Genomic DNA, 25296 nt, shown 5'->3' with positions numbered 1-25296 from the left:
ATTTGCTTTTAGTTTCTTCTATTTATTATTTCTGATAAAACAAAACACATTATCGAAACTCAGCATAAAAGTATAGAGAATTTATTAAAAATTCGCATTATAAAAAAATTTCCCATAAAAAAATTCGACTAAAATTAAATTTGACTTCCTATTCAAAAAATACTAAACGACGACAAGCGCAAAACCATTTAAACTTTAAGTTACATTATCAAATAATTATAAAAAGATATTAACATAAAATTATATTTTTATCTCAGAACTCAGAAAACCATTTAGTCTAGATTCGATTAAAGATTTCAACCTTAATACTTGAGAAAAACTGAAAAAGGTCACTTTTAAGGGTGAAAAATGATTTTACTTTTATTGGCATGAAATGGAATTTGTTTAAAAGATGTAAAACAACTTCATTTATATTCAATATTGCCTCAGGTTAACTATTTGGGGGTAATTTCCATTTTTCACCTGACCAAAAAATACTTTTTGGCGGAAATGACTAACACCGTGAAAGGGACCATTCAGAAAATCAATGATCCGTAAAGATATAGATTAGGTAATGCATTAAGTATCTAACTGTAACTGTGTTTAACACCATTATTAATGTGGTTAATTTTTCACTATAAAAGCAGTTGGGTGCAAGAATTTTTCATAACTTTCACTAGCTTCGGATATCGAATACAGCGAAGAACAGAACAAGCAAGGAATAACAATGCTGACTAAGGTATGAGTCCAAATTACTAATAACAACTTCTATGAATTATATTTTTCTATCTATAATATCTTTTACATTTATAATATCTTTTATATTTATAATATCTTTTACATTTATAACATCTTTTTTATAACTATCACATTTATAATAACAAAACATGTGATATTTTTTTTATAATATTTGTAAAAGGATATACCATTAATCGAAACTTTTATGTTTCCTAATATTTATTATAAGTTTAATATGTAATAATGCTGGCTGAACTTCAGTGAAATATATATCTTCTATCTTTAATACATCTATCGTATTTATATTAACGAATAACATCGATCTTTAACAAGATAAGTATATACTATATATACCCTTACTCGAAACTTTAATTTAGTGTTCCCCATTGCTTAATGAAAGTTTTATATAACAATATTGACTAAAGTTATGAGTTCAATTTATCAATTTCAGTGAACTTTAATTTTATGTCTAGAGACTTTCTTATTAAAAATTACAAACATCTTATTTTTCCTTTTATGGAATAAGTACATATATATATTTATCTAAATATACTTTGAATCGCAAGATTAATTCCTTTATGTTGAAACATTGAAAAACTATGAAGAAAAGTCATTTCTAAATTCAAAACCTCCGCCTTACTTTAAATATTCTTTTTACTAAAGTATATTTAAGAACATGATTCCCTTAGGAAATTTATTTTGGAATTTCATTTCTAAGAACGTGCAACTTATTTTTTTTTATTATTTATATTTTTTTTTAATCGTTTAAATTTATCAATAATATATTAATCGAGGGTGTTTTAAAAGTGCGGAATTTTGCGTTTTGGGACCTAGATTACAACATATTCAAAAATATAAAAAAATAATCTTAAAAAAAAATTTTTAAATAAATTTTATTTTCTAGTTTTATGATTTTGATATCTAAGAATTGGTTTGACTCCGAGATTTCTAGGTGTGTATATTCCGGTTTAAGATCATCATTTATAAATACGATTGTAACTGAAAACAAAATTTTCGAAATTTCAATACAAAAACTAGTTTTTGTTTAATTTTGTTATAATTATAAAAAAAATTTTAATAGATAATGTGGGTTTTAGATATACAATCAAGCCCTGAGAAAATGCCTCGTTTGCACAATCCTTTCGGTGGCTAGGTTTAAATTAGAAATCTATCAGTTATTACTTTTTTATATATTAAATAAATCTTAAAAATATTGGTGTAAAAAAATTTTTTATTTCTATAATGAATCATGCAATAAAAAAACTGATGCATGTTTTGGACAACATTTTCTAATTTTTATTTAAAAGTATGTTTAAAATGTGATATAAATGCAATCAATTACCAATATTTTATTTTTAAATAACGCGAAAAGCCGAGGTAGTTTAGGAATAGAACGTTTGCCTCCCAATCCAGTGAGCCAGGTTCGAATCCCAGCGGTGGCTGGTTGATACGAACGCTGTTCCCGGCTCGCACCGCCCACAGTGTTGGTGTAAAATATCCTCAATAGTAGACGGATGAAGGGTAAGAATCCCCTAGCCGTCGGGCTAATCGTGAGAGGTTTCTGCGGTTTTCATCTTTATGTAACGCAATGTCGGATTAGTTCCATCAAAAAAGTCCTCCATGAAGGCTAGTTTTTCCCAACGCTTGATCCCTTGTATTCTAGGTTGAATTCTAAATTACAAGGATACGGAGTTGAACATTCACAGTCGTCACTTCAGATTTGGGTCGGCTGATCAACACCGGTTATAAAAAAGATATTAAAAAATATCTCAATGACGGTATTCAAAAAATATTTTCACGGTACGTCACGAATATCCTACGATATTCGTGACATCGTATACATCATATACACAGTGACATCGTATATCCTACGATATACGATGTGTTAACATATCCTACGATAAATATAGAACATACGATAATTATACAGTACAATAACGTTGCAATCATAGAGAACGATAAATGTCGAATACGATTACATCTTACACCACGTGCGTAATTGGTAACGATGCTTATCTAATAGGATATTCGGGAGTTTAAATAAATTTCAAGTGGCTAATAAAAACATAGACCAATATAAAAGCAATGCAAATTAGTTACATCAGAAAAACTTCACAAAGTACATCGTGTTTCCTGACTGCATGTCACGATATTAATATTTTAATATCGCACATCATTCGATAAATCGCTCATTTTAGTTTCGATATCTTGTTTTCTAAAAGGTTTTCTTTTTTTAGGTTGACTTTTCTCTTCTAAATTTTTTATCCGATTTTAATTTTAATACAATATATTTTTTTTTAGTAGTATCATTATCTGCATATCATTACAGCAAAGAATATAGAAGACAGTTACCTACATACTCTTTGGTTCCCTATACTCTTAATTTCCAACATTCTTTTTTAATGCGCTAAAAAAAATGTTCACTGTACTTAAAAATAATTGATCAAAAAATCACATATTTTTCCTCATATTACGAATTTTTTCTCACTTTTTTTATCTTTCACTAACAAAAATTCATATCTATCTTGTTATGTCAGTCATTTTTAAGAATAAATCATTGGAGCGTAACAAAAACCATTAGCACCCATCTTTTATTGTCTCTTGTCATTTCCTTTCGGTTTTGTTTAGACTGATTTTTCTAGGTTATGGTTTCACTTTCTATGATTCCTCTTTTTCTTTTATTATTTTTGTGCAAAAACAAAACTTTGAAATTCTTAGTGTAGATAAGGATACAATTTGTCAAAAAAAATAATTTTCTTGTTATAGCATATTAGTTTATAACATAATATAAATAATTCTTAAACTGCCTTTATCAATCAAATGAATGATTTTATAGACATCATATTTTACTAATTATTATTATAGCTTATGTTCTTTCTTTCGTATAATTATTTTTTTAAAAAGAGATTTTTTAATAGGTATCGAGACATTTTTTTAAATATAAATTAGCCTTCGAGGTATAATACTGTTTTATGTTAAGTTTTAGGTGAGCATAAAGTTAGCCGTGGTTAATAATCAATAAAATGCTATGGCATTTTTAATTTACCTCATTACTAAAATTTTATGTAACTCACTACTAAAATTTTATGTAAAGCAAAAAAAAAATTATTTCATTCTTCTTATTATATTATAACCACAGCCATGACCTTTAAAATGCTTTTAAAAACTATTAGCAACTTTCTAAGAAATTTTTATACGATTGCGTTTAACTCAGCTTCAGTATTAAAATATCACTCTGAAGAAAAAATATCTGTACACACGGTGTTCTGCGATCACCACCCTCAAAGTAAAATTTCAGAGCACTTGTCCATCCTGAAAGGATAAATTCTCACATTAAAGATCGCAAATTAACATTTAAATCAAAAAATAAAACTTTATCGAAATCTGACGAATCATCAATAAGCGGAGAAAAAACGTCAAAACTAACTCCTTGAGCTGAAAAAATTAAAAATATTAATTGCCAAACCTTTAATCGTGAGCTACTACGTTTTTGGTTGATTACGTTTACACTACGTTTGTTTAACTTTGATACTTCTACTGACATAATTAACCAAAGTTTTTTTTTAAAGAAAAAAACAGTTGGTAGCTCTGTTTGTTGCTGAACGGTAGCTGAGGAGCTTCCTAAGTTTGGTGACCACTGATTCAGAGAACGTAAAAACTGATAATTAGAAAAACTTTCAAATTTTGCCCGATAATAAGACCCATTTTCATGATTTTAATCCCGTCTTCCTCAATAATATTTCGCCTGACTTTAATAAAGTTTTTTACTTGGTTAAATATTAATTCGCGACTAGTAATGTGTGCGTTTTTTAATTCATTTTTAATAAAGGTAATTAACAAATAAATATTAAGGGCAGTGTATTAAGAAAGTAAAATTTTCGTAAAATCGCTAGACTATTTTTAATATCCATCTAAATTAGGTAGTACTCTCTTTAGTGCAGGCTGGAAAAAAAAACCGCAGGAATAACGTAATATAAACGGAAAAATGACCCAGTGGTAACGTAAAAACAACTAGAAACATAAACAACTTGTACACAAACTTGTTAATTTCAGATTGATTGATTATATGATTAACTTTCAATTTGGCTAACAGTTAACAAATATAATGATAAAATAATTATAAGCGTACTTTTATAAAGTGCATGCAGTTTTTTTTTATTTTTTACTTGCTTTAATTACTAAATAAGTATGTATTTTTCAAATGTATTTTCCAGATCATCATAGCTTTTGCTTTCATCGCAGTTGCTGTTGCCAGCCATCATGAAGAGCATCATGAGGTATTTATTTATTTATTTTATTATCATTACAATTATTATTGTGACATTTGGATGCTTCCGCATGACGTCATCGTATGTAAATCATGACATTTAGAGCCCCTGAATTAAACTAATAGGACAGTATAGGAGCCTTAATGACATTTGTCGATTCAGAAGCCAATCAGGTTCTACACACACGTGACGTCGCATGCAGGTATCCAATTAAATCACATGATAAAACATAATCGCTTATCGAGTTGCAAGTACCCAATTACAATTTCATTATAATATTATTACATTATGATAATAGCGCATAAATTACATTATGTTTAATTCTAGCATTTTGGCTTAGAGGTTATGAAGATAATTTAAAAAACATGTTTTCTGAAAGAAAAAAAAATGACAAACCCTTTGGCTTACCTTTAAACTGAACTGAACAAAATCATATTTTATTCTTATCAAAAATTACAAATATGCATAAACTAGAAATTTATTTTGAAAATTCGTTTTATCTTAAATATAAGTAAAATAAAGTTTTAATTAATGTGTTACTGAATCTTCTTACCGAAAAGAAATTTTCCACCTGATCATTTGAATAAAATAAAATAAGTTCTTTTTTTAAGAGAGAAATATCTTCCTTACATTTTAACACGGAATTTATTGGAATACACAGACGTCCGCATGACGAAAGTTCTTCATTTAACGATCAATTATCAGTAATCAAATGACAAAATTTCGTCGTATACTGACTGTTTGCAAAACGGTGACCCTCCGAGGGTTCAAAGAAACGTCAGCAAAGTGTTAAAATATGAATTCATTAACTTAGTTTAGATGTTGGGGTGCAATTCTTTTGGAATTCTCCAAAACCGAAAAATTGTCATAAATCAATCTAATACAAAAATTAATTAATTCTAATACGACTAAATATAATTATAATACCAGAGTTTTTTGTTTTTCCCGGAGACATAATCATAGTTAAAAATTTAAGATAGGCATGTAGGCTCAAGCTCTCCCAATGGAGTAATTCAAATAACTATTTAAGTAATTGTGATTTGCAATTTCGGACACCCCCTCCCTCGTCAGCAAAAAATGTAAATCAAAACCCACTTTGCTTTTTGCTGTAGCTTTCAATTTTACAGTAGTAATCTAATTTTTGGATTAAATTCAAATAAATGAACTTTGCATAAAACAATATTTATTTTTCAATTCATTTTATAAAATTTTAAGCAGAATAATCTTTAAAAGAAGGGTACTGAGAAGTATTTTTGGAAGAATTCAAAAAATGGAGTGTGGCTTAGAAGATCAAATCTAGAGCTTTATCATTCATATAATGAACCTGACATTATTAACTTTATTAAACGACAAAGAATAAAATGGGCAGGACACGTTATCAGAATGGACGAAGACTGTACCACAAAAAGAGTTTTCATATCCAGACCAGTTGGCACACGAAAAAGAGGCAGGCCAAATTTGAGATGGATAGATGGCCTAGAGAACTAAAAATTGGAAAACACTGGCAAAAAAAAGGTTAGATTGGAAAAAACATCTTGAGAAGACCAAGGCCCACCCTGGGATGTCGAGCCATTGATGATGATGATAATCTTTAAAAATCTTTGATGCGTTCCTTCTAGAATTTAAACTCCTGGGATAAATTTCCAAAAATTTCTTTCCAAAAACTTAAACTGTATTTCAAATTCGTAAATTTTTAAAATGTAATGTTTTCCAATTTTCTTTTTACTTAAAAAGAAAATGAAATTAATGTGATTTTAATGCCTTACATAGGCATTCTTCTACCCTCTCCCTCATCTCAACAAAAATAACCAAATCAACAACCCCTCTTCTCACTTGGTGCTTATGCAATATTTGAACGGTTCCAACTTTGATATTCTATTAACTGCATATTTAATCTTTTAATTCCAGCACCATCATCCTCAACCTTACAAGTTTGGTTATGAAGTGAAAGGTAAGGAAGGATCCCACCACAGGCACGAGGAAGGTGATGGACACGGAACTGTCAGAGGCAGCTACGGATATGTTGACCACCATGGAATCCACCGTGAAGTCCACTATGTAGCTGATAAGGGAGGTTTCAGAGCTGAAATCAAGACCAATGAACCAGGAACAGCCAACCAAGATCCCGCACATGTCAAAATCCATTCTCATGCAGCTCATCATCACCACCATGAGCCTCATCATCATGGGCACTGGCAATAACATGCTTAAAATGGAGAAAAAATTATTAAAATCTTTTTCAAAGATTGCTGGGATCCTAGCTTAACCAAAAGCTGCTTTTGTTTTTCGTGCTGTACAGTATATATCTATAACGCATAAACCTCCTATTAATTATTTAAGATTATACTTGATAATACTAAATAAGTAATTAGAAATATTTTTGTATGAATTAATTTCATAATTTATTATTAATTATAAGTATTAATTAAAATGATTATTAATTTCAGTTTTAATATTTAATTTACATTAAAAAAATTATGAAATAAATTTTAATTAAATTTGTTAAGACATTATAAAATTTTACTATGGAATTACATAGATTTTAATATTCATTATAATTATATATTTGTAATTTATTGAAAGAAAATTTTTTTACATATGTTTTTAGAATAAGTTGTAGACAATAGCTGTAAAAAAAGTACAGTCTGTTCTATTTTTTATATATATATGACTATAAAAATATGTGATAGGGTATATGTCTGGAAATACACTGATGTGCCAAATACTGTTTCTGACTTTCTTTAAACCAGCCATGGTTGTTGATGGGAAAATGTGCTCTGGGTAAATATGCTGGTAAAATCTGGTATTTTGTGACTTTTATGATTGTTAATTTATTGCTTAGTAAGTGTTGAATAAAATGCTTTTTAATTTATATTTGAATAGTAGTAATTTTTATTGAGTTTTTGATGAAATTTCTAGGGAACTGACAATAAGAATCTCACTAACGAATTCTCTAATAACGAATTTAAATAAAGAATGTCAGGCATTTTTGTTCTTAATTCCTTGTCACGATTATATTTTATTTGTACGAAAATTAAATAAGACATTAACTAAATATGTTAAAATACATAAATTCACTTTATTACATCAAAGATATTTACCTACATAAGATAAACAGATGAATTATATTACATCAAACAGAGGTGGCGAAATTTTTTTAATGCATAATACATGAACACAAAAGGAGCATAGGATATCACAGATATGATTAAGGAATTTAGATACTGAAAGTTTCAGTAACAATAAAACAGATACACATAAATAATTAAAAAACATAGCAAGAAGATACAGAGGAAAAAAAAAGGGAACCACAATGGCTTAGTGGTTAAGGCGCTGAATTTTCATAGTGAAGAACTTGAATTTGATTCCCATTGGAATCTTAAAGTCCGCTCAGCTTCAAATTGATGGGTATCAGCTGACGAAGTAAAGCAGTAAAAGTAAAGGCAGCCTGCATGCAATGGTGACCATATCGTCACAAATATGCTAATGGGATCTAAATTATGGGGTCTTAATCTCCATGATCCTATTTGCGCATAATGGGCTGTAATAGAAATGCAAAAAAAGATTGAATTATATTCTTAATTAAAAAGAAAAAAAATTTCAGCTGAAGGGGAACAAATGGCTTGTCAATTTATGTTTCAAATTTTTCTGTTTTCTAATTTTGTCTAGAAAAAGCAATAAAAACAAAATATTCAAACTAAAGATTTGCAAAATATTTTAAGATCTTTAATTTGTCAGGTCAGAATGAAAAAGAAATTTTAAATCCCTTACAATTTTACAACTGAAAAGAATTTCTGGCTATGGCCATGTTACAAGTTGTTATAAAGTATACAAAATACAAAACTGAACATTTTAATAACTTTTTAATAATAATCACAGATCATATTTTAATAACTTTAACAATAGTTGATAATTTTTTTTGGTAAGATGCTTAAAATAATAATTAAGAACCATATATTTTGTTTGGAAAATAATGAAAACTAAAAGTGTGTAAAATTGACAAGAAACAAAAAAAAATCACTTTTTAAGGGCTTTAAAAACAGTTTTACAACTTAAGAACTGTTTAAAGATTTTAAAAGCTTGCACAAATTTTAAAATATTACAAAAAGATTGTTTTTTGAGGGAGACAATATAAATTAAGCTGAATAGAAAATTGGATTGAAAAATTACTAGACAGAGTTTTCACAAAATTTTAGAAATTAAATTCTTTGACTTACTTATACAGGTAATTTAGAAAAATTTTAACAAAATTCTTGATCACATTTTTGCTATATGCAGCAATATTTCATCAGAAATACATTTTTTTTCCTCACTAAGATACTTACTTTTTGATACACAGTATGTCAAATATTGCATTTTGTAAAAACAAAATTCCATTAGGTTAACTCTAAATATGTAGATTTTATAATAAACAAGTATATAAATTATAGGTAAAAGCAATATTTTGTAGAAAAATTTAAAAACTCAATCAAATATAATTTATTAAAGTAATCTCAGCTATTTAGTCTGCTGTCATACATTTTACTTCTGATATAGAAATTAAATTAAGATATACAGATATCTTGATTTTTAAAAGCATAATAATATTGATCTGCAAATATGGTCATTTTTTAGAAAACGAAATTCAAAGAGCTTTTTTTATAAATTGACAATCCAACTTTCAAAAAAAAAAATCAAGGCACCTTGCTGTCATTCCGATAACAGCAATGAGACGGGAGGACTTTCCAATCATAATTGTAAGAAGGTCTACTTTTATATTCTGACAAACAAATGTTCCCAGACTTTACAATGTGGTTGTATTTAGACACCATCATTGAAGTAGATTGCTTATGGGTTACTAAGTATGAGTTTAAACAGCCTCTGGATAAATACTCGGTATCAAAAAGTGGATCATGAAGTCTTTGGATATCAAAGGGAGCCAACCACGTACCAAGAGCAACATCTTCATTACGATACAGAAACAAAAGGTCCGACATCAGCACAATTTTACTAACTAAATCTTGAGTTAGAATGTAACCACCACCTTTGGCATAAGGTAAGTATCGATCACAGAGAAACCAAACAGACTCCGCCCATTTACCTTTAGATTTCACGCGAGCTTGACCATCGAAGAATCCCCAATATAACTTCTCCTTTGGTTGCTGTTCTATTTTGGCATACAGAGCATCGAGGCGAACAAAACTGTCATCATCTACTTTAAGTAGAAAAGTAAAGTTCATGTGACTATCAAGCCACTGAAAAGTTTGTAACAGCTTATTGGAAAGTTTGGAAAAAGAATCACTTACGGTATCTAGCAATATTAAATCAACAAACTGAAAGTGTTCTGCATTCAATGCGTTTATTTGCTTAAAGTTCAAGGAAGCTGAACCTATCACAAAGAAATGACGAATACTTAAATTCTTTTTTGTTAAAAGCCATGTTCTTCTTATTACGCGTCTTTTCTCATAGTTTTCAGGAGCACTAAATATTATTACAATAAAAAATTCTGATTGTTTTGAAAATGATGGTGAATTAATTTTACTCCTGAGTTCTTGCTTTTTCGGTTGTTGTTGACAACCTTCTGAGATTCTAAGAACTGATGTGGAAATGTAAAATCCAAAAACAAAAATGATTAGAATGACTAAATAGAGAAAGAATGATCTCCGAAACCTGCAATAAAAAATGACTATGATAAATGAAAGAGTGCATAGTAAATAAATTTTAAATTCAATAGTATAAAACAATTTTTGACTTATAAGATTTAAAAGGGACTGATTAGAAAAAATTTGGGTCAATGAATCCTTCACAAATCATTTTATCATAAAATCAACTCCTTACAAATCATTTTACTGTAAAGATGGACACTTAACAAATTATTTATAGTAAAAAAAATCACTTAAAAATTATTTCACTGTAAAGATGAACACTTTAATTACTTTACAGTAAAAATAAACTTTTACAAATTATTTCACTGCTAAAATGGACACCTTACAAATTATTTTGGTATAGAAATGAAAATTTCACAAAATGTTTTATTATAAAAACACTCTTCGTATTATTTATGATATTTAAAATAAATCCTTCACAAAAAAGTAATTCATAATTTTAAAGCTCCTTTGAAGACATGGTTTTTGCCAGGGTTGGCAAGATTTTGCCGCAGGTGGAAAAAACCATGGTAAATACCGGTAAAAACCGTCCTGGCAAAAACAGGTTTTTGCCAAGCAAATTGGCAAAAAGTGGCAAAAACCTATATTTTCCATGATGAGAGGACAAAAACACATTTTTGATACAAAATTGAAATATATACTATGAATATAAATAATTACAAAAAAATTAACAAAATTATTATTCCATAATTGAATGATAATGTAATAATATATCTTTTTAGTAGTTTAAAACATTATTGATTGGAAAATTTGTGATTATTCCCTTTTTTCCAGTGAAATGAACTTATTTTAAATTAATATAACTATAATTTAAAGCATAAAATATCTATCAACATGTGTAGTTAATTATTGTACAAATAATAAATAAAAAATTTTATAATAAATAATAATATTATAAAAATAATAATATTTATTTATTTGTAAAAAAAACATTTACTTTAGGATTCTAAAATGAAAAGAGATCAAAAACTTTCTATCTTTTAAAAATTATTACCCTTATATTAATTATTAATATGTTAAAAATAATTTTTTCATGTAATGTATCAAAATTATTATTCCTTATGATTGATTTAAATTTGTTTCAAGTATTTTGTAATTATTTAATCAGCAATTTAGATAATTTGGTTTTTACCAGTTTTTGCCGGTTTTTACCAGGTTTCTGCCACTGTCCTGGCAAAAACCCCTTTTTGCCGGCAAAAACTCCAACCCTGGTTTTTGCCTTGAAAGAAAGAACTTAATTTTATGTTAATTTTTATTAAAAAAAAAATATGAGTATATTTTTGACAGATTCACAAAAAGGCAGGATGATAAATCCTTGGTTAGACCTGAAAAATATAAATTTTTAGTTAACAGGCAGTGGCCAGTAGACTCAAATAACTTAGTAACGACTTTTTCTTTAAACTTATTGAGTCGATGATAAACATCGATAGGACTTTTTCAGTATTTAATAATCACTTTTAACAAACTTCTTTTCACTTGGATTAAATAATATTTTTTGAAAAAATAAATCATATTAGAAATAATCTACCGCTAAAAAAAGTTATTTCTACAGTAAAAATAATATGTGACAAAATTTAGTTAAATGTACTGACTTTCAAGAACTTTAAAAATACTTGGAAAGATATACATTACAACTTTGACATACGTGAATTGTTAAAGAACTCTTCTTTCACAAGAATCTTTTGATCTCAAATTGATGAACTCGGAAGGATCAAAATTTTGAATGGAGACATTAAACATTTTAATGAAAATTCTGTTACCCATAGTATTTTTCCTGATTGATAAACTTCTATCATTAAATGAATCTAAAAAAAAGATGGGAAAAAGAGATTGGTTGTTGATTTAATATAAGTTGCCTCTGCTTTTTGTTGACTCGCCACAAGATAGTGTTTATTTTTAGGTTTACCCCTGGTTTATAAGAAGCAATGGTAGGTGACATAAATTTTTTTTTTATTATATAGAGCAGCAGTTCCCAGACCCTAGGTGTCCATGGAAGAGTTAAACGAGTCCTGCATTAGGAATTAATACTTTTTATAACCAGTGACTAAGTTTTGACATCTCAAATTATATTTAGATCCAACCTCTATTTCATTTAATCATTTGGTTTTTTTATGAAATCATTTCAAGTAAAATGCCAAAGAAAAAAGAAATGGCATTTTTAAAAGAAAATGCAATATTTCTAGTAACAATATATTGAACAAATTATGAAAAGAACAAGCATTTATGAAATATTGCATAAGTATTTCCTATAATGCTTTTCAAATCAAAATAAAGTAACTAATAACTTTAATAAAGAAATATGTTTTCCTAATAACTATTTTTAACATTTATAGTAGTTCTTTTTTAAGTTTTCATTTGGAAGTAAATCATAATGTGTCGCATTTTATTCATTTTCAGCTTATGTATGTACACCAAAAGTAAATTCAAAGCTAGACTGGATGTAGCGCAAGGACTGCGAATTTAACTGTCAGACATAAAACATAAATTAAGATTATTAATAATAAAACTATTGAAAACCTTTATATCTCTAATTAAACACTTAAAAATAGTTTTCTTATAGGTAATAACGCTCAAAATTGCTGCAATAAACTTAATAAATTAAGTCAGGGTTTAGCCTAAAGTAGGTTGAGTACTGAGGGCTCCGTAGCCAAAAAAATTGGGAAATGCTGATATATAGCAAAGAAAAATTATGATAGCTTATAAAGTGATCATAAAAGATCAGACTATAATTCTTTAAAGACTGATATTAAAAAGGAAGGTCCTACGAACCATCTTTGGCGCTATCCTCGATAACAACTGGAGAAAAAGATATAATTCTGAAATATATAAGATCTTTAATAGTGATGATATCATTAAATCTATTAAACTAAGTAGAATGAGATGGGCCAGACATGTAGTAAAAATGAGCCCAGAAGAACTGCATTAAAAGTCTCTAATGCAACCCGCTCCAATAAAATGCCAAGAGGAAGGCCCAAAAAGAGATGGAAAGACTGTGTGAATGAGGATATTGCCATCCTGAAAGTAAAGAACTGGAAAACAATTGCTGGGAGAAGGGCAGAGTGGGAAAAGCTTCTGAGGAAGGCCCAGGCTCACAAAGGGCTGTTGTGTCATTGCTGATGATGACTGATACAAATATAATATTTTTTTCTCCATAAAATAAGTTTGATTTTAAAACAAAAGGTGAATAAAAATAAGTATTTCTTCAAATTTAAAAATACTTATCTTTAATACTTATCTTTATACTTAATACTTATCTTTAATACTTTATACCAACTGTTATCAGAAGTCTCATCGACACGTTTAGGAAAAAGAAAGAAAGAAAGCTTTTGTTTTTACTACAGTGTTGGTTCGGCAGACATAACATTGAAAAAGTGGCAAGAAATAACTGGAGCACACATAACTGTAACTTTAATGATTAAGTCCAATAATTTTTAACTATTTATCAAAAATACAAAAATGTGGAGGTTGGCCTTTAGTGCTGAGTCAAAATTTAGAGTATACACACAAAAACAAAAGCTTAAATAAAAAAAAAAATCAACCAATTTTAGAAGAGTTTAAGAGTTTTTTAAATAGCTGCTCTGTCTGAGTGCTAAAACAGTTCTGCAGTTACGAGTTGCTGGCGCTGCTGTTGTGCGTGAATGTGTACTCCCATAAAGAAATTAGGGAAGTTTAGTCACACCCGAAAAACCAGAAACTGAAATATCTTTTAGAAAAATAGTTTTAAAAAAAGTTTTTGATTTAAAGAAAATTATTTTAAGGTCAAAGTTACATAACATAATAAACACTAAATAGAAAAAATGAAAGTTTTTTTTTTAAAAAGAAAATAAAGTTATTTCAATTTAAAGGTAAAATGTATCACAAAATAATAGTAAAATTCAATTTTTGGAAACCTTGGTTTAATCATATCTTGTTGCAAGAGTTACACAATTTTCTAATCTTCCTTATTATGGAGACATCTTCAACAGCAATAAAAGTTTCACCATCTAAAATATTTGTTACAATAAAATATAATTAAAGAAATAATCAACTGATAAAAATTCTCAGAATACTTCATTGTTACCAAGAAATGTAAGTAAAAACACACATGAGGGATTTATATTCAAAACATGTTTTCAAAAATTTAAGATATTTCATTTCTTTTAAATTCATAAATTTAGGATATTTTAGTTTGAAATACATAATTCTTCACATAAATGTAAAAATTAGCCTTTATTCTCTTTGAGAGCAGATAAAATATTGATATGAACACTGTTAATAATATTGAAAGAATTGAAATCATTTAAAAAAAAAAAAAAGTTTTCTTGTTTGAATGAGAAATATAAAATCTGACACATTAAGAAGCATACAAAAATTTTTTTTACAATTAATATAAATATAATACAATATACAAATTTCAAGTTAATAATTTGATAATTATAGTGATATAGAAAGAAGAAATTACATAAATAGAATGAGAAATAGAACTGTATACACAAAAATATTTGTTCTCTTTACCATTTAGGTCCAACAAAACAATTCACTCTTTCCATCATTTGAAAAGCGATGAACAACAGTAAATATAAAAATAGGGCTGCTGTGCAAAAGTTGCCAAAACTTGGCGATTACTCTGACGATTATTATGAGACAGAAATCTCCCCATAGTGGCTAGGAGTTATACCCTTCGAGTTGGTTCTCTTGGAATTTGAACATCTATTTCGGTGAAATTTTCACATCGAGATATGTCGCGCTAACTACAATCGTCAATGTGCTATTTAAACTTGCAAATTATTTTTAAAAAGATATGTAGATGTTTGTTCAGGGTTTGCTTAGAGTTATACCTCTCGAGTTGGCCCCTTTCATTGATGTTTTTTTAGTTCCTCGAGGGCCGCTGCTCGGAAGTTTCCAAAACTTAGTAATTATTCTGCCACAGATCTCGATACGGAAATATAGCCTTTGAATCGGCTGTTAATCTCTTACAAATATATATGAAAATAAATTTAAAATATATAACAAATGAAAACAAAATAGAATGAAATTTTTTTTAAAAAAGCGACATATTAGTGAAAGAGATCTAGATATCTTTTTATTAAAATTATTATATTATATATCTAGGTCTAAACATATATATATATAGATTATGGTCTCAGAAAAGAAAAATCTTATATTATACGCAAGAACAATGAAAGCAGTAAAAGCACGACTTGGCTTAAAAGTCAAAGAAAACTAATTTATGAAAATTTTAAATAATAATAACAATTTTATAAAATTACCGGGGAATTAGCTGAAACAAGCAACCTGAAGTTGGAAACCACCATACCAAAACAAAAACAAACTCTTTTTACAGCCGTCTAGGGTCTGTTCTTTTGGTCATCGTCCTGCTTGTGTAAACCTAAAAAATATTAATTTCTTTAAAAAATGAAACCAATCACAAAAATATTTTAACTTTTTAATAAATATAAAAAAAAATTTAAATTAAACTAATATTTTTATGAGCTCTAAATTAATATAATTTTTAAATTTCAGTCATGTAATAATCATTTTATCAATATATCTTTTGATTATTTCACTCAATCAATCAATCAGTTCACTGTTTTTCCGGCATTTAGGCTCCAAAATTTTTGGTTCTAGTTTGGCTCTGTTTCTTTAATTATTTTGTAAGTCATGCTTGTATGATTTAAAAATTTTAATTAGTGTTTGTCTTTGTATATTTACTATTTTAAGAGCATGTTTACCCAGTTATGTTTTATAAATTTTACTGTATGTAGGAATAAGAGTTACTTATATGTAAAACTGCTACTTTTTTTTTCGAAATTTTATAATTTTATTTTTCTATATCATTAGATAAAAAAGTAAAACCTAATAGTCATTTTAAGAAGGGGGATCTATATTTTACCTGTTCGCGCCAACTGCCATCTCTAAAAGTCTAAATTATTTTATTTGTTTTCTATTTTTATTAGCTTATTTTTTTGGAAAGATACTGTTTCTTTAAAATTAAGTACATTGCGGATTATTTATACCTAATTTTCTTCTATGAATTAAAATTATAATGACAATTTAATACTGGCTTTTAATTTATAAATGTTTTACATGCAATTTTAGGATTTAAAATGAATTATTGTACTAACAAGGCAATATTCTACAGTTTTCAGGCAGATTTATCCTCAAAAAAGCACATTGCAAATCAACAAAGAAAAAAAATTGGGGCTCATTAGAAATATAGAGTAATTTACTATTCAGTCAATAAAGTAAAAATGAGTTTAAAAAATTAAAATTACAAGTGAATAAGTAATTATTCCTGTAATATAAGTAAACAAAAATATTTATGAATGTCAAAACAATATCAATTAGTATTTAAATTGGAAAAATATCACAATATATTGTTAAATATCAATATTTTTTCTAATACATCTCAAAATTAAAATTATAATTTTTTAATTATAAGAAATAATGTTTATGTTGATGAGAATTTTTAAAAGTAGTTACTAACGCATGGTCCTGATGACCTAATAGTAGATATTTTTTTTAATGAATAGCTAATCGTTACAGTTCTCACTATAATTATATACTTCTTTTTTCAACTTTTGGGGTAATACCTAATTTATGACAGGTGATGAGGCAATACCATAACTTTTTAATTGTTTGAAAAGATCGTGTAATTAAAACAATTCTGAAATGCATTGATTGCATTTAAATGTTGCTTTTAAAAAAGTTTTATATCAATTTTTTAATTTCCTATATTTTTTTTTCAGAGCTACTTCAAAATACAGATAAAATGGATAACAGTTTGATTGTTGAAGGATTTAATATTGCAGAATTGTCTGATGAAGAATTAGCTGAACGTTTACAGACATTTGGCTTTAATCCTGGACCAATATTAGGTATTTATGTTTAGTTTTTCATTAAACTAATATTGCCCATTAAATTCACTGAAACGTTAACAATTGATTGACACTGAGTGAAATATAGCTAATTTTTTGTTACTAATGCATGTATATTATTAATTAACTTATAATTAATTCTTTAATATCTTACAGACTCTACTCGTTCTGTATATCAACGTAAGTTAGTTAGATTAATGAGAAATGAAGATTTTGAGGAAGCAGAAGCAGCTGGGTCAAGTGATGTCGATGAAGAAGTGAGACCCAGTCCGATTCTCAGCAGTACTTTATTAGATTATTCCTCATCCAGTGCTTCCAGTTTTAGGTAAGATATACCTGAATGCCATTTTCTAAATGTTTCAGTTAATGTGTCATAATACAGTGATACCTCGAGATACGAGTTTAATTCGTTCCGTAACCTTGCTCGTATGTCAATTTGCTCGTATCTCAAAGCAATTTTCCCCATTGAAATTAATTGAAAAGCCATTAATCCGTTCCAGCCCCAAAAATGCTACCCCCAATTGTTTTTGTTACGTGTTTTTGAATAAGAAAAATGTATTTATAAATGACAAATATTGTATAAAAACATAATAAAAAAGAATGTAAAGCAAAAAAAAAAAAACTGGTTTTATAAAGTGTACATACATATTTGTATTTTGGTCACTTAAATGCAACTTGCACACATCTTAAATGCTACTGTATGCTTAATTTTAGTCATTGCTTTTCTCTTCACCGGTCTTTGCTTTTTTAGCTGGATTTAAAAAAAACTGTCCAAGGAGGTTTGTTTCTTCCTCCTTCTCAGAATGCTGCAGAAATGAGTTAGGCGAGTGTCATGAAATAGCTCCGATGCACGACCAGACGCAACTTTTTCGGGATGTTTCCTTGCCCGAACTGTGAAATTCTTGACCACATTCCCAAGAACACTTTATCTCACTTGTAGAGATAAAACCTCCTCCACCTCTGGCTCTTCCTCGAAACCAATTTCTTGCAAAATCCCCGAATGCTGCTGCGACGGTAACTCTTGTAATTCCTCTGTCGTCAGTTCCTGAGAGTGCTCCTAGATGAGCTCGTTCACGTCTCTCTCACCCATCACCAGGTCCATGGATTTTCCCAGAGACCCAATATCCTCCTCCACTGGCACTTTGGGTTCGAATCCTTCGAAGTTATAGACTCAGGCCTCAGCACAATTTTCGGCTACAGACTCACTCTGACCACAGCTTCTTCCATGCAGAGGTCAAGGTCCTCGTTGCAACGCTCAGCCAGGCCTGATCAATAGTTCTGAGGCATATCACGATGTTAAAGGGGTCCTCCCAGTACTCTCGAAGGGTGAGGCTTCTGTTTTCTGTCACCTCAAAGCAGCGCCGGAACAGGTGCTTAGTGTACAGCTTTTTAAAATTAGAAATCACCTGCTGATCCATGGGCTGCAGGATAGGAGTGGTGGTAGATAGAGAACCTTTATAACCTTGAACTCTTCGAGGATGTCATGTTCGAGGTTCGGTGGGTGAGCAGGAGCATTGTCGAGGATGAGAAGGGCTTGCCTGGCCGTTGCTCGTATCTCAAAACAAAACTTCGCTCGCTCGACAGCTCGTATCTCAAATAACTCGTATGTTAGGGCACTCGTATCTCGAGGTACCACTGTACTAGGTACCTTTTTTTTTTTTTAATTTAAAAGATACGAAGTGTAAATTCTACTAAAATTAATATATATGTATAAGCACAGGTAGCATTAGTGTTAAAAAAACCTGGATGGCTTTTATGTTATTTGTTCCAATTTATTTCCAAAAGTTGCCTTTACCAATTTATTTCATTCTAGTGCAACCCGCGAACCAAAATATATTGGTAGTAATATTTTTGCCGACAATTTTTTTAGAAAATCTATATAGGTTTTAAATACTTTTAAGTTTTATACCTTAAAATTTGATATCTATTGCACATTAATTGTTTAATACATAGGTGCACATTAAAGTTATTATAGCCAGAATTTTTTAACATGCAATTAAATGTTTTTAAAAATCTACTTCTTATTTTAATTTGTAATTCAATACTTTTGTTTTGTACAACTTGATAAAAATCTGACAGTAATATTTAATGTTCCTTCAAACATAAAAGAGTCCTATATAAAATATTGATAAGGTTGCAGCCCACCATTTGACTGGTGTTTTAAATTGCGGCCCCCCGCCTCATGTAAGTTGGAAACTACTGGTCTAGAATAATGTTTTCCTAACTTCTTTAATATTTAGATTTAGAAAGTTAAATAAATCTTGAAATATAAGAGGTAAAATCAAGTGTAAAATTCTTCTCAGTAATAAAATTTCTAATTAAGTTAATAAACTTCAGCTAATAATCTTAATCCCGATAATAAGATTTCTTAAAATAAATAGAAAAAATCTCGGAAATTTTTTTTTAAACAAATAAATCTAATCGTGATTGAACGGATCATTGAAAATGTAGGCGAACTTGTGAAATCTTAAAGTAACTGGTCCTGTGAGCTAGCTAATTGATTTTTGCTTTTTAATTTCTACCCTAGAATAGCACTACTTAAATTGTGTCAATAAAACCTTTTGCTTGGTCGTGTTTTTATCTTCTCTTAAACAGTAAAAAAATATCGCTTTTTTGATAGAAATGTGTTTTAAAAATTATAGAATGTTTAGTGATATTTGTGAATTTTTTATTTTTTCTAGTGTAGATGATCTGAGAAGAAGACCCCTTTCCCAATATGACGGCAAAGAGTATGTAATATTTTTTTCCTTCTAATTTTTATTAAAACAAAATTAAGTTTTCTGAGTACACTCTTTTCAGAAACTGATGCTAGCGTTTATTCTATAAAAAAAATTACATTACCTACAAACATGGTATAGGTTTAAAAATTAATGTTAGCACAATTTAAAATTTATACAAAATTGTTAATGTAATTTAAAACTGTGTCACATCAACTACAAAATTAGTGAAATATTTTTGTTTTTTTTTTAAAATAATAATTTTGTACTTTTTTAAATCACATTTCGATTATGTTTTTTGTAGTCAATAAATCTATTTTTATTTCATGAATTTAACAAATTTTATTTGTCTGCCTTTTTTATTTTAACTGTACAAAGGGCAATATAAATTCTAAGGTATTGTTAGTATTTCAATAGATTTTTAACTGACGAAAAGCTTAATGTCAGAATTAGGAGCACACTCATCTGACTTAAAAAAAGAGGAAAGTAAATCCATTGTTCACACTTGAAAATACTTGTACAGTACAGAACCCGTTATCCGTAAATCAGAAAACCAAAAAACCGGAACGAAATTCGGTAAATTTTCCCGCCATTTTAAAAAAAAATATTTTTTTCCTTGTACGATTTTAGGATTTTTCTTTCTTTTTTGAAAGATGTTTACCTTACCATAATTTTGGAAATAATCATTAGTGTATTACTTCATCTTTTTTTATTCTTTTTAAGATTATTTCCAAATATTTTTTTAGTTGGGTTTAACGATAAAAAAACGGCTTTTTGTAGCGATTCAGAAAAACGGAGAAATCAGTTATCCGGAATATTTATTAATTATAATTAATCGTTCCGGATAATCGGTTCCCTACTGTACTATCTTCGAGCAAATTTATATTTGTTTTTGTTCTAATTATCTAGAGGAGTTAAACTTTCAATCTGGTATGTTAAACACAAAGCATACCATGTCGGGTCAAAAGATCCGTTTTTGTATGTTGTATTGTATTGTATTGAAAAGTTTTGGTATGTTTAGTGTTAATTAAACTAAAAGTTTCGGTATGCAAAGTATTCCATCATTTCCTTAATTGAAATGATGAACAGAGGAATTTAAGTAAAAATGAATCCAGTACATGATAGCAGAGGTTCTCAAAAGTGATGTAGTCCATTGGCTGGCATTTTTGTTTCATACTCACAAAGACCACTTCTCAAATTGGAAGTGGCATGAAATTTTTATCAAAATTATTGTTTTTAAATGGCTCACAAGAAGGAAATGTTCTTGAAGCTTTATATTTCTGAAAAGCATTCTTTTTTTAAATTTTGTTAATCTTTTATGAGCTATAAATCTCATTTTCAGAAATGAACTATCTAACTATGTGTATCTCACAAAATGTTTTGAAAAATGGATTTAAAATCTTTTTTTTTTTTTTTTTGGCACCAATACTATCACCAAATGTTATTTGTTTGGTGATTTCCAGAACTAGAGGTTTATTTACAATAAATTAGGAACCACCACTAACCCAGATGCCAAAAGTTAGTCAAAATCTAGATTTATGACAAATTGAAATTTTCCAATGTAATTCTAAAGGCCTGTTTAGACGATCCAATTTCTTGGACAGAGATTGATTGATATTGATGGAAACTTGTTTTGCTTTGAGCTTTGATCGTGTAAACAAACATCCAAGAACTTGGTCCAACTTCTTGGACGATAGTAGAGCATGTTCTACTTTCCATCCAAGTTTTTTCTCCCTTAACCAATCAGCGTCATAGGTTTTGTGACGTCAACAATCAGGCAGCAAATTATGTCATCTTCTTGTCTGTTTTCATATATTTTAGTACAAATAAATTGATCTGTTGCGGTTTATTTGTGTTATTATGATTTTATTTGAATTTATTTAGTAATTTTAAACTTATGTAAGTATTATTTTATAATGTTGAATATGAACAATACGCATGCGCAAGTTTTTCTTTCAACGAATCAGCGACATTCAAGAGCTTGGATAGTGTCAACGAATCATCCAATTTCTTGGACAGAGAAATCCGTCCAATTTCTCGGATTCAAGAAATTGAACCGTGTAAACAGGCCTTAAAGCAGAATAAAATTTTGTTGTGATTAAGCTCTTTTCTTAAAATATTCAGTTTTTTGTTTCTATAGCTTGTTTTTTTTTTTTTTTTTTTTTTTTTTGTCAAAGTCAAAAAATACTACTTTGTTTCCAATTGCTTACTTTAAAATGTTCAGACTTATGGGTATTTCCATAACTGTCCACAGTAGACTGACAATTAACGGGGATGATTGGGAAATGTCTTGTCCTGTATAATCGAATTTCCCAACTTATCAAATTCATGTGAATTTAAAACATTTCAAAAAATTTATTATTATAAATTATTAGATTCTATCAATGCTATAATATTTTACTGTTATATCTACAACTCTCTACTGGTGCCCTGCAAAGCATAGCTTTATCTAAACCTTCAGTTGTTGAAGTTATATCAAAATGAGGATAGGATATACTTTGTGCTACATTTGAATAAAGCATAAAAAGAGAAATAAATAAAGCATGATTAAAGTTACAGAAAAGGACATACTTTAAATTTGATACAATAAACAAAACCTTTTCTCTGTGTCTAAACACAAAATGACAAAAGAAAATTAAAGAGTGTGAGGTGGTTTGAGTAGTAAGGGTAGAGGAATAAGATTGAATAGGGTAATTAAAAAAAGGGAGGAGATTGTTGTTAACTGTTGAAACTGGTGTAAGGGCTCCGGTTTCAACCCCAGGGTACCAGATTAAAGTAGAAAATTTTTTAAAATTTGAAAAAATGGAATGCAGGAGCGATCATTAACTAAATTATTAGATTTTTTCAAAACATGGAATGATTCCCAGAAACCAAGGCCAGTTTCTTCTTTGATGTTTCAACTTTTTTATTTATTTTTGTCAGTTCTAGATAATCTTATTTTAAAAAATATTGCTAGTTGATCTTATTTCTAAAAAGTTTTGTTGTATTATTTTTATCCATTCTTTTCTTCCAATTTTCAGGTTCTCTAATTATTCTCCAACTTTATCTCCTCAAAAACCTTGGAGCCCCAGCGATATTGTTTCTCAGGTTGAACCGCCTCCTGGAGAAATGGAAAAACCATTGATTTCTCCTACTGCCAAAATTGTTGCTGTTTGTTTTCTGTTGCTATTTGTTTTTCTAGTTTATTATAATATGGAAGCCGCACCAACAGACCCATTCTCAAAAATAGAATCAAATGTTTAAAATGTGATTATTGTGCTTAAAACATTTTAGAGACATTCTAAGAAAATAACTTTACTTTTGCTTATTAATGTGTGTTTTAATTTTTCTTTTTAAAATTTAAAATTATTTCATTTGGAATGAATATGTATTGTAATGAATTGTAACTTTTGTATCACAAGAATATTCTTTCTTGACTTATATTGTATACTTATTTGTAAAAGAGTTGTATAAAAATATTCCTTATTCTATGATGAGTGTTTTATTCATCTGAATTCACTTGGCTGTTGTTTTATTAACTGATCTATCATTTCACATTGCAACAAGTCCCGCAGTGGACTGATCGTTAAGACACGGTTCCCAGCAGATCACCGAAGTCAAGCATCACTGGCTGCGGTTAGTGTGCGGGTGGGTGACCACTTGGATCAGTCTGCGTAGGGACCGAGGGTGTGCAGTATTGGTCCTCGTTAAACTGTGCTACCGTAAAGTGCTCGACTTCGCGCGCAGGTCGTCGGGCTACCGAAGCGGGGGCTACCCTGACCGTCGCCAATAGCCCATTGTGCAGCTCTAGTGCGACTTAAATTAACAACAACAACAACACATTGCAACAAGTGTGTATTGAAATTTCTCATCAACACACAACTTTCTCATTGGATAACAAGAGGTCAAAATGGGTTTTTGGCAGGAAAATAACAGGTGAAAGGATGACTTTAAGCATCACATATGCTAAGTTAGTTAATGTGTTTGAAATTAAGAAAGATCTGACAATGGTTCTTCCTTGGTCAGACCTTATTGAGTTAACTTTTTTTTGCACTCCTACAGTGTGCAAAATAAAAGGAACCCCATAATAACTTTTGATCTAATGATCAGATTGTCACAAACTAAGATCCGATTCGTCATGGTTTTAGGCCTACCCTTAAATACACTAAAATTTAAATTGTGCAAATGTTTTAATTCATGAATTCTTGCCCCAAAACATACTTTCTCTGAAAAAAAGCCCCCTTTTTAATAGGTTGTTGTTTTTGATCTTCAAAATATTGGGGGGGGGGGTAGGCTACAGTCTGAAAAATATGGTTCTAGCGATTAGGTTTGGAAGGCTGTCAAGACACTTCACTTTTTTGTTAATTTCATTTTTTGCGTATTTTGCTGTATTTCTGATCTGTCTTGCACCACCTTGAAGAAAAAGAACTGAAAGTGTTCCCTCTTCTAAAGGGTTACCTAATATTTTTTTAAGCATCAGCTTCTTTCCTTTACAGAGTATAATTATGAAGTTTTTCGTAAGACTTCCAGTCAAGATTATGTGTAGAGAGATCTTCTGTAGTGGCACTTTAGCACTAGTTTATGTAGTTTTGCATACTCCGTTTATAATACTGTTCGTCAGTTTTAGAGGTAAATAGGTCTCCAGTCTTGTTGCTTTTGCAGTAGCTTATGTCCCCGGATATAGTTTGTATTGCTATTCTTTCTTAAAAGGATCAAAGACTACCATAGAATTTCATACTTTATGATAATTCTATGTAAAAAAAAATTTTTTTAATTACATCATTTAGTTCAATAATTTTTTTAAAAAAATTTGAAGGTGCAATATAAGGATCATTTTAGACAATATAAATTTAGATTTTGAACTATGAAATTTTAACAAAATGTGTCAAAAAGTTTTTGAAGAATTTAAATTTTCTTTGAGTTATACAGAAACTATCAAATGTGTCAAGAAGTAAAAAATTGTTTTTTAGAGAATAGAATACCTTTTTTTATGTTTGATTTCAAAACTAAAAATATTGTCTTTATTTATTAGCATACTTATTTAAAATTAAACCTTCAAACTATTAAGATTATCAACTTGAAAAATTGATCTAAAAGTGTTTTGTTTTTTATT

General features: G+C 28.9%; 3 protein-coding genes across 3 annotated transcripts; 2 read left to right on the top strand and 1 right to left on the bottom strand.

Moving 5' to 3' along the window:
• Positions 1-601: 601 nt before the first annotated feature.
• Positions 602-7301, top strand: LOC107448301 (cuticle protein 10.9-like). Its single transcript, XM_016063442.4, has 3 exons — positions 602-718; positions 4932-4994; positions 6894-7301. The coding sequence occupies exons 1-3, from the start codon at positions 707-709 to the stop codon at positions 7185-7187; spliced, it is 369 nt and encodes a 122-aa protein (XP_015918928.1). The 5' UTR covers positions 602-706; the 3' UTR covers positions 7188-7301.
• Positions 7302-8044: 743 nt separating this feature from the next.
• On the bottom strand, positions 8045-15956 carry LOC107448329 (beta-1,3-galactosyltransferase 6). The gene is made up of 3 exons (XM_016063479.4): positions 15880-15956; positions 14521-14613; positions 8045-10634 (listed from the first exon to the last, which is right to left on the bottom strand). The coding sequence occupies exons 2-3, from the start codon at positions 14532-14534 to the stop codon at positions 9659-9661; spliced, it is 990 nt and encodes a 329-aa protein (XP_015918965.1). The 5' UTR covers positions 14535-14613; positions 15880-15956; the 3' UTR covers positions 8045-9658.
• Positions 15957-16136: 180 nt separating this feature from the next.
• On the top strand, positions 16137-23674 carry LOC107448330 (uncharacterized). The gene is made up of 5 exons (XM_016063480.2): positions 16137-16263; positions 17359-17487; positions 17644-17812; positions 20169-20216; positions 23225-23674. Exons 2-5 carry the CDS (start codon positions 17382-17384, stop codon positions 23445-23447), a joined length of 546 nt encoding a protein of 181 aa, XP_015918966.1. The 5' UTR covers positions 16137-16263; positions 17359-17381; the 3' UTR covers positions 23448-23674.
• The last annotated feature ends 1622 nt before the right edge of the window (positions 23675-25296 follow it).

The sequence above is a fragment of the Parasteatoda tepidariorum genome, chromosome 4 (genome assembly GCF_982258835.1).
Source record: "Parasteatoda tepidariorum strain Cologne lab strain chromosome 4, Ptep-v5.0, whole genome shotgun sequence".
NCBI lineage: Eukaryota > Metazoa > Arthropoda > Arachnida > Araneae > Theridiidae > Parasteatoda > Parasteatoda tepidariorum.
This window is presented reverse-complemented; position numbering and strand designations above follow the sequence as displayed.

What these genes read in the sequence shown, in the direction of transcription:
- LOC107448330 (XM_016063480.2), top strand. Translation starts at nt 17,382, where the DNA reads ATGGATAACAGTTTGATTGTTGAAGGATTTAATATTGCAGAATTGTCT. An exon ending in TCCAGTGCTTCCAGTTTTAG is followed by an intron (nt 17,813 to 20,168) that starts GTAAGATATACC and finishes TATTTTTTCTAG; the next exon opens with TGTAGATGATCTGAGAAGAA. An exon ending in TCCCAATATGACGGCAAAGA is followed by an intron (nt 20,217 to 23,224) that starts GTATGTAATATT and finishes TCCAATTTTCAG; the next exon opens with GTTCTCTAATTATTCTCCAA.
- LOC107448301 (XM_016063442.4), top strand. An exon ending in ATCATGAAGAGCATCATGAG is followed by an intron (nt 4,995 to 6,893) that starts GTATTTATTTAT and finishes TTTTAATTCCAG; the next exon opens with CACCATCATCCTCAACCTTA.